This window comes from Glycine soja, chromosome 17, assembly GCF_004193775.1.
Source record: "Glycine soja cultivar W05 chromosome 17, ASM419377v2, whole genome shotgun sequence".
Taxonomy (NCBI): Eukaryota; Viridiplantae; Streptophyta; class Magnoliopsida; order Fabales; family Fabaceae; genus Glycine; species Glycine soja.
The window spans coordinates 33,998,160-34,008,241 of NC_041018.1; the positions used below are offsets into that span (position 1 = coordinate 33,998,160).

Here is a 10,082-nt window from a genome sequence, read left to right on the forward strand (position 1 = left end):
ATAATTTTATTGAGCATAAACAACAAATATTTATACTACAAATTAAAAACAGAAGTGTAAACAAACTTGAGAGATATCTGCTAAGCTAATTAACTAAACCATGCATAAAATCCTCCTAAGAAATAGCATATGAACATGTCTTTATTTAACTGATTTGACTCCTTCAACCACATGCTGTTGGAGTCACAAAATCCCAACAAATTTACTTATTGAAAAATTAATCTGCAGCCCCTAGACTAACTCAAAGCTCCAAAGAATAGCCTTGATAGCCATAAATTTAATTTCCTAATCCACCACAGACCCTTTAAAAAGTGTGCGTGTGTGATCATTGAGAATTTCTATAAGCGAGGAAAAATAGAGTGTGGTAAATGACAATATTTCACATCTTATGAGGGTTGAATTTGATGTTAGTGTAGCACAATTGCAAAAGAGATTTTATATGTGGTGGAAAGGAATTGAGGTATATAAGAATGTACGCTTTTTTTATAGGAGGAGGCTGGGTGGTAGCTCAACGGTTGACTTAAGAGTTAAAACCTTTAGGGGGTTTCAATGCCTTGGTGTGAGGTGCCTAAGGCTTGCATGTCTAGTATTAATAAAACTTGAGTACAAGTGGAACATTGTATATACTATCAAAGAATCTTACAAATGAGTGCAAAATTCAATTCACACGTCACGACTAAACGTTTTTCATATAAATTATTCTGAATGAGATTTGAAACAATAAGCAAAATGCTTCAAATGGATGCATAAAAGCTGTAGATCGAGTGAGAAGCATTGCGATGATTTCATCGTTTTTGGAAGTTGAATACTTTGATTCCAAAGGCGAAGATAAGTGCAAACAACACTGAGAAACCGGCCACCACAATTGCAACTACCCCAAGAAATTCATGTTCAAACCCAAAATAACTCTTCACAAATTCTTCAACCCTTTGACCATTCTCAAGTTTGTCCCTGTTGTCTCCATATTGCGAAGCCACCAATCCGTTCAAGGTCCATGCAACAGGGCAGATCCAATAGTACCACTTCCACCATATGGGTATTCTCTGTAATTGTTTTCATATTCAAAGTTAGTTCATGTCATCCACACTAAACCAGAGAAAATGTCATGCAGACTAATATGATAATGTACTGATAATTACTGTATAATATAAGCTTAATTTCACTTTTTGGTCTCCCTACTTTTTTTTAAAATTTTATGAATTTCGATCTTCATTTATTTTTCACAAATTTGATCTATCACTATTTTATTTGTAAAATTTTGATCGTTTCATAACTTATCATCCAATTTTAATGAAAGATTCGGCATTACATTAGAGTGTCATGTAAGCATTTCCATTAATAGATGTTAAATTTTCAAATGAACCCAAAATTGCACAATTAAAATACTGTGAGATTAAATTTGCGAAAAAAATGATTAGTGGATGAAATTCGAAAAATTAAAAAAGTGGGAGAACCAAACTTGTGTGACATTGTTTTATAACATTTGAAGAGAAGATATAAGGTTGTAACTCACAGATAAGGGAATAATGAAGCCTGAGAAAAGGCTCCATATTGCATAGAATGCACTGGACAATATGGCAGCAACGTGTGCGTTGGGGGTAATGGCTAGGGTCATCATACCATAGAAGGTGAAGTATAAGAAAGTGAAGTACATGAAGAAAAGATACCACAAGAACTTTGATGTGGTCCAATCGAATCCCATCATGGCATATACTATAATTCCGTACATCAGGGTCTGAACCAAGATGTGGGGAAGTTCAATAATAACCTACAAAAATAAACAATTGTTAGAGTTCAACTCTTACAATTCATGAATAGCATTTTTTTTGTTTTTAGTTTTGTAATATGATTGGTAGAGAAAAACAGAAATGCTAGCAACACAGTATCTAATTAACACACTCTTTTTAACACTTTATTATTGACAAAAATTTATTAGAAAACAGAATTTTTTGGTTTTCACTTTTTATTTAATGAGGTTCTCACCATTTTATAGTCTTTAATCAATTTTAACCAAGCAGACAGTGTTAGAAGAAATGCGTTAGAGAGTGTGAGTAACACTCCTCAAAGAAACAATGTGTCATATGTCTTGTTCATTTTACATGTATTGAAGTTAGTACTTTACCTGTGCAAGTGCATATGGCAAAGCTGAATACATTCCAGCAGCTCTCTCTCTGTAGAAGACGGTTCTCTCTACCGCTATTATAGGCTGCACCGAGGCACCATTTTGTACTCCGATGAAGGTAACTGCAGCATACATTGAACCCATAGCATTGAAAAGATCTTGCTCTTTTCTCCTGTGATTTTCATTAATTTATAGTTATGAACCTACTTGGTAATAAGATTGTATAAATTCATTTTCACAACATTTTGTTTATTATGTCAATGTATTGTTTGCTTTCATATACCTTTTCAGGCCAATGTCCCAAAATATGATCCCAAATAATAATGCTATTAGCATTGTAAATAGGAGTCTAACTGCTGTATATGATGTGTTTCTCCAGTATGATAAATGCTGTTTCCATAGACAAACTTTACATTGTGTCACCAAAGTCTGTGAATACTGACTATCAAAGTGTAGATCCCTTGAACCTTCAGGAGGTATACTAAGCTCTTTGATCAATTGCTTGTTTCTCCTAAACAATTGGAAATATCAATAACTAACTGATCAAAATCCTTAAACACTATTGTACTAAAATCATAAGCTGAGAAATACGTGCATCTTAGGGCCCGTTTACTTCAGTTTTCATTTCCTATTTTCATCTTCTGATTGCACATTTTAATTACAAAATTGTGACCTTGTATTCAATCAATTTCCTGTTTTCAAAGATTTCTACAGTAGACAACGAAAACAACTGTTTTTTTGCTTGTTTTCTTTGTTTCCTGTACAAATTTTTGAAAGCAGGAAACAAATTGGAAACAAGATGGCAGTTTTGTAAATTAAAAGTGAAAACTGAAAAGGAAAGCAAAAGTAAACAAAATGAACTCAACAGCCTTTGGTTTGAAATATCTAAAGAAAAAAAAAAGAAACAAAATAACATCTGATTACCAATATTAATTGGATTTAGTAAGGAGTCTAACCGGTATAGTTCTGAGTTTCTGTACACATTGGTGAAGTTGACCTTAAGAGATGCTTCTGTGCCTGCTGATGTAACTTCCAACATCCAGGTTGCAGGATTATAACCTTCTTTGATCTTAGGAACTCCTTGAATAGCCTACATCAATCATGCACTATAGTGAATATGCTAAATTCACAATGCTACAGAAGCATCATATGTTATATGTGTTAATCTCATTTACACTAAATTCACCTCAAAGTACTGAATCAGATCGGAACAGTGGTGGCCTAATGGACCAGCATATATTTGCTCCCCTCCCAACTTCAAAAGTAACAGCTGAAAAAGTGGAGATTGTAGTGCTTATTTCTTTGAAAAAATAGTTTCCAAAAGGCCTACACAGAATTTATCCTCAATGTGAAGACTACTTAGTACTTACCTCATCAAAGGCATCAAATATATCAATACTTGGCTGGTGGATGGTGCAAACCACAGTTCGTCCCGTGTTCACGGTATTCCTCACGGTTCTCATTACAATTGCAGCTGCTCTAGCATCAAGGCCAGAGGTTGGCTCATCCATGAATATTATTGATGGGTTGGCTACTAGTTCAACAGCAATTGTAAGCCTCTTGCGCTGCTCGGTTGAAAGTCCATTCTCTCCTGGCAATCCAACAAGCGCTTCTCTTATTGAATTAAGCTCTACTAGCTCCATAACTTCCTCAATGAACATCTGCACCTCATAAAATTGAGTTCAACTTGATAAATAAAAGTACAAAACGGTGAAGACCGAGTTGTTTTCAGGTTTAAACTCATGAGTTCCATGATTCCATTCGGAAAGAAGAAAGTTGTACCTTTCTAGTTGCGTGATCAACTTCACGGGGTAACCGAAGCCATGCAGAATATAATAAAGATTCATAAACTGTAACATTAGGTGAGTGGATATCAAATTGTTCACAATATCCTGAGATGCGAGCAAATGTTTCTTGCCTCTTTGGGTACCCAGATATTGTGATACCTCCTTCAATATATCCACCAGTTTTCCTTCCAGCTAAAACATCCATTAATGTAGTCTTACCGGCACCACTTACGCCCATCAGAGCTGTTAGTACTCCTGGCCTAAAGACACCACTAACACCCTTCAAAAGTTCTAGACGTTCCTCAAAAACTCCTTGCTTTTTCATTTCCTATAATCAATATGTAGAAGAATTCTAATTCTTTTTTCCTTATGGAGATTGGATTGAAAGCAGAAGAAAATGATATTGAGATACACAAAATCATGGAAAAATGTTGTAGAAATATCTTGTTGCTGGGGTTACACAAAGAGAAGGATTAAAATACAAGGTGCAATGTTCGTTATTCAGACAAAACGCAGTGCTATAGCAGCTGTCTTGTCCATTGGGTGCAAAAAAAATTGAAGTAAACACTCAAATATATTTTAAATATAATCAATACCATACAAATAGAAAGATTACATCTTATAAAGAAATGTGTAAAGTACCTGTGGCATGTCTACAGAATATTTTATCTCATCAAATGTGAGAGATAGAGGTTGAAAAGGAAGAACCATACCCTTCCTTCCACTTCTGTTAGCTTTATCATCACTAAGTCTTCCAGAAAAAGATCTGGATGGTAAGTTTGCTTCTTCTACAATCTTTGTTTCTGACTCATCATCACATTCAATTGGTTATGACCATAATAAAAAAGCTCAAGCTAAAAATTTAGAAACTATAACTAGAGCTCAAGGACTCACCAGAAGAGATTTTTCCATTTGGTAATTGAATCAACTCTTCAGCTGTTGAAGCATTTCTCTCAATCAATTTCTCTTGGGATAGCCCTGCTTGATCCTTTCTGAATGCTGCAGAAGATCCAAGTAAGTCTTTGGTAGGAAAAGAGATCGAGTAAAGTTCTAGGCTTAAAAGATAGATGAAGATTGAAGAGAGTACTTACGACTTAGATATTGCAAAGCCAAGGTAAACAGGAAATTATACAAAAATACATAACCAATTAATGCTCCTACTCCAATCCAATACCAATAAGCTTCTGGGAAAAATCCACGAGTTTTCAGTATCAAAACTCCTAGTGTTTCATTGGAATTAGGAGTAACCTACAGTAATAACAAATTATCTCATGAATATATCATTCCAAGGCTCATTATTTCTCACGAAACTTATTCACCATTAGAAACAAAGAGGATTTACCTTTCTCCAACTATGACCAAGAAATTCATTCACAGCTATAGCATTCTGTCCATACATCAGTGGTGAGGACCAGTAACCCCACACAAACCATTTGTGCACATTCTCTGGCTCAAAGAACAGAATTATCATGATAAAGGTTCATTACACTAATCAACTTTGAAGTTACATTACCATTTTCTTACCTCGCGAAATCACAAATCCTCCCAAAACCAGAACTATAAGTAATGCAAAACTTCCAACAGTATTTGCAACTATAACATCCCTTCCGAATGCTGCCATCAACCGAAATAGCGAAGATGCCATCTGGTTAATGCACAGGATTATCAGGTACTGTTTTAAAAGCCTGCCAATAGAACTTCTCATTAGATTCCAAAATCAGTAACTGATAGCTTAATTAATCATTTGTGATGATGTGGCCTCTTGCCTCACAAAATTAGGATCAAAGCCAATGGCATAGTAAGAGATGCCTTCCCAAATAGCTACTTCTATGAGGGCAATTGGTATTTTGAGAATCCATGGGGGAAGAGAATAAGCCCATGCAGGATAGAAAAGAAGGTCCCTTTGCTTGTAAAAGACAGGAAGTTTCATGATGGCCATATTTAGCTCTGATATGCCATTGAACATCGCAACGGTGACAGCAAAGAAAAGGGCACCCATGTAAGTTCCTCCATCCTCCACCGTATTGCGATGCATCTTAGTTCGTAGAAATAATGTTGTTGTCATGACAGCTAAATAAATGAGCTGAAAAGGAAGAATAAGACATGCATAAGGATCCATAAAGAAAAGATATATAAGAAAAGGATACATGAAAGTTCAAACACTCTATTTAGACATTTTAGTGCTTGAATCTAGTTTCTAATCAGATGATATGAACATAATCAATCCTTGAATGTTTCTCACTTGTGTGACTTTGAATATGTAGACAAATGAATTTCTCTTCATAAGCAAAAATTCCCTGCTGGCACAAGCCCTCAGCAGCTCCTTTTTGTTAACACCATACTTCTTTGTGGTCAATACATTTGGATGGCATTTAGACTTGTCAAATGGACAGGCTAGCTCCTCTCCAAGATTTTGACCTATGTGAAATAGCTGGAATGCTTCAGTAAATTCCTTGACAGTGACAAAGCTATAAGGTTCATCTTTACGTGCCCAATATTGCCATTGATCCTTTATTGATGTCACCTGTTGCACCCCCACAATAACTAAATTAACCTTCTATAAAGAAAATCAAGAATAGAAAAGCTTTAAAAGCAACAGCAAGTGAATCACACTCATACTTCTTGCAAGAAGTCAGCAACTCCTTTTCTTTCAGGACACTTAAAACCCATTGATTCGAAAAACTCTACCACATTTTCTCTTGGTCCTTGGTACACGATTTGTCCATCCGTTAATAGTATTATATCATCAAAAAGTTCATAAGTTTCTGGTGCTGGCTGTAGCAGAGACACAAGTGCAGTTCCATTCAGAATATGGATGGATTGCCGGATAGAATTGATTATTTGAAAAGTTGTGGAACTGTCCAAACCAGTTGATATTTCGTCCATGAATAACACCTTTATAGGTCCAACCAGCATCTCCCCTTCATTATTCCGCAGAAACATTTTATTAATCAAACACTTTATAAGTTTCAAATTCCGGTTTAAAGCTTTTTTTGTCATGCTGTTCTTTATTAATAGAAATTACCTGTTGTGACTCTCTTTTTCTGCCCTCCTGAGATACCTCTTATCATTCCATCTCCTACCATAATGTCAGCACACACTTCAAGTCCCAAAATCTACATCATTTAAAAGGGGGAAACATGAAAAACCCTATGCAAGTTGTTGTTTTACAAGTCATCTATATTTCCTTTATTTGAAGAATCCGGACTTTTACCTTGAGAATATAATCAGTGACCACGCTCGTCCGTTGTCTTCCTAGTGCTGCAGCCTACACAGTTTTGAATGATTCACATGCACAGAAAAGAATACAGCTTCCTCACAATCCTCTGTATTCATCATTCACAACAAAGTTCAACACTTATTTGTCAAATCTTTTTTTCTCACCTTCATATAGGCATCAATATCAGGATCCGGTTTAATCTTTGCATGCTTCTCTCTTCTTAGTAGCTCAGCCAACATCTCTGTGAAGCAGTGAAATTCAAAACTCTGATTAAGAGAGCTTGAGAAGGTTGAGATTTAGAAAAAAGGGTTCAGTGTTTCTTTTTTTAATTTTATTTTCCTCATGCTTTTATTACTGAAAATGAAGCAACAAACCATAGTTCTGTCCAACCCCTTGGCATCTAGCTGAGAAAGCCAGAGTTTCTCTCACAGTCATTTCTCCAATGTGGTTATCATATTGACTTATATAAGCTGAAGTCCTTTGTGGCACAAACTCTTCAAGCCCATGCCCATTGTATGTTACTCTCCCTGAATGCTGAGTTTTCATCACCAATGATATATTAGTTATTATAATTAGAGAATTATTTTAGTTACTCTATCAAAGTTGTTATAATTAAAGTTTGCTGCCTTACATTCAAATCTTTATCAAGTTTTCCAGCCAACGCTAACAGCAAAGTGGTCTTTCCAGAACCTGGTGGCCCCAAAAGCAATGTCATTCTGCAAAAAGATCACTATCAGAACAAGAAAAATATTTAGCTAAAAGCTGTTTTTTTAGTAAAAACAAGAAGTGTTAAATTCACCTTCGAGGCTTTATGATTCCACTAACATTCTGAAGTATACGCAACGGTTTCTTTGGACTTGGAATTATGTGAAGATAATTTAAGAACCCCTTGGCAAAAAGAAGAGATCATTTTATAATCAAACAATCAGAGGTAAACCCAAGAAAGACAATATGCTCAAAATTGAATTACCTCAATTACATTAGCAAAAAAGTTCAGCATTGAAGGCAGTGCTCTTCCTCCAACATAAACTTGTGCTTCCACATTTATATGCTCAAATCTAACTTCAATTGTCGGAATATCAAGCCCAACTCTGCAAATTCAGTTCAACAGAACAGTCATGATTACAAGCATCTCAAATCATAACCACCAAATAGTTTCAAATCCACCAAACTATTGACAATTAAGGTTTTAAATTGCAGTCGTGAGCACAGTTTGTTCGTAATCTTCAATACTGGGGGGAATTGCAAACAAATAAAGCGGATGCAGTCACAGTTACACTAGAAAGGCCAAAATCACCGTTGCACACTGTTTTTTTAAAACTTTTTTTAAAATGCTTCCAAAAGAAACTATGCTTAAACAGTTCATGTTTTCAACTCTAAAATCACAAGAGTGAACAATTCAGCTCTTGTTAGAACTTTTTGCAAAAAGTGGTAATTCAATTGGTGAACTGTTGGGAAGTGATAAACAAGACTCTTTACCTGTCCATTCTTTCCCTGAGTTTCAGCAAGAACCTTTCATTATCTTCTTCTGCTATCTTCACAAGCCTCTCCACAATAATCTTTCTCTCTGTGAGGCCCAGTTGCTTGATGTCAACCTCTCTACCTTTCCCATCTTCATTGTTGAGTATGCTTCTCCGAATTCGAAGATATGTCGGGAGTCTCTCTATGGCTGCCCATTTGAGAGCCTCTTCGTCATCTTCGCGTTCAGATGTTGAGAAAACATCCATGCTGTTGTTCCTCCATATGTTAGAGCCACTGGCTCTTGCACTATCAACTCTGGATATGTCACTGCTCTCCATTGATCTCACACAAACTACAACTGAAATATTAGTGATGCCAAACTTTGAGCATGTCTTTCCTCTTGATTCTAATGTCAGAAATGATTCTTGTTTCTCTCTTTTTCAAGAATGTATTTGCTTCGTATTTAGTTATTTATGCAGGAATATTATTACTTAATACTACTATTGAATAGTTTACGTAACAAAAGCGTTTATAATACACTCTATGATGTTACCTTTCTTACTCACTTTTTCTTGTTGACTAAAATTCACCTAAGTTTCGATAATATGTAGTCATATTTCCCATTTGACAGTTATACAATTAGTGGGACTAGTGAATTTCAACTAACAAAACGAAAGTATTAGTGAGTGTATAAGACTAAATTAGTGGGACTAGTAGAGCAAAATGGTGTACATTATGGTGTACACTATGTTGCTGCTAAACAAAATGGTATTGATCAATGTAGTGGTGTAGTGGGGTAGGTGGTCAAAAGTTTAAGTCTACTGGACACCTAGGTTGGTGATACTGCAATGGAGGTGACGGAGGTGTCGTTGGTCTGCCAGCACCCTCGTCATCGCTTTGGTCATCACTTTGGTTATTGCTATCCTCATTGATGTGATCAAAGAACTATTGGTCCTCATCCTCACTAAAATCATTCATGTTTTCATCATGAAATTGTGTAATGGGATCTTCGTTAGTGTAACATCCCATTTTTCGTAAGCCAATTTAAAAAGAATTTTTATTTTTAAATAAATAAAGTTTTTGAAAAATGATCAAGTTTTTATAAATAAATAAATAATGAGAAATAATGATTTGAAGGGAAAAAAAGGATATTTGATTTATTCATTTGATAGGAAATAAAATAGAGTTCTTTATTTTTATAAAATATTAAAGATAAATAAATAGAGTAATAATAAGTTGTGTGTACCCTAGGTATAAATAGCTATGTTAGGTCAGTTTTCAACGATGCCTCTTCTTTCCCTCATTTTCGTTTTTTCCCCTTCTCCTCTCAAAATCTTTTCTTTTTTCCGTAGCCCACCAAACCCGTCTCAGAAAAATGAAGATCTCGGACTAATTCACCGTTGGATCGTTATGAAATTTGAGCACCACGTTCGCAACCCAATTCCGAGCATTCTCACCGCTGGGAATTTCGATATTATGTTTTGTTGGTTAA

General features: G+C 35.4%; 1 protein-coding gene across 1 annotated transcript; it reads right to left on the reverse strand.

The window, feature by feature from the left end:
• Positions 1–535: 535 nt before the first annotated feature.
• LOC114393746 (ABC transporter G family member 39-like) lies at positions 536–9,051 on the reverse strand. Its single transcript, XM_028355172.1, has 24 exons — positions 8,609–9,051; positions 8,100–8,220; positions 7,929–8,017; positions 7,761–7,845; positions 7,504–7,663; positions 7,294–7,370; positions 7,124–7,177; positions 6,935–7,025; positions 6,529–6,830; positions 6,152–6,433; positions 5,676–5,992; positions 5,434–5,594; positions 5,252–5,355; positions 5,001–5,157; positions 4,804–4,908; positions 4,552–4,712; positions 3,905–4,237; positions 3,493–3,783; positions 3,309–3,392; positions 3,079–3,212; positions 2,406–2,633; positions 2,123–2,294; positions 1,514–1,768; positions 536–1,043 (listed from the first exon to the last, which is right to left on the reverse strand). Exons 1-24 carry the CDS (start codon positions 8,926–8,928, stop codon positions 786–788), a joined length of 4,341 nt encoding a protein of 1,446 aa, XP_028210973.1. The 5' UTR covers positions 8,929–9,051; the 3' UTR covers positions 536–785.
• Between the last annotated feature and the right edge of the window lie 1,031 nt (positions 9,052–10,082).

Coding starts and splice junctions, on each gene's coding strand:
- LOC114393746 (XM_028355172.1), bottom strand. CDS start 8,928: ATGGAGAGCAGTGACATATCCAGAGTTGATAGTGCAAGAGCCAGTGGC. Junction 3,784..3,904: donor TTGATCACGCAACTAGAAAG/GTACAACTTTCT, acceptor TATGAGGTGCAG/ATGTTCATTGAGGAAGTTAT. Junction 3,393..3,492: donor TATTTGATGCCTTTGATGAG/GTAAGTACTAAG, acceptor CCACTTTTTCAG/CTGTTACTTTTGAAGTTGGG.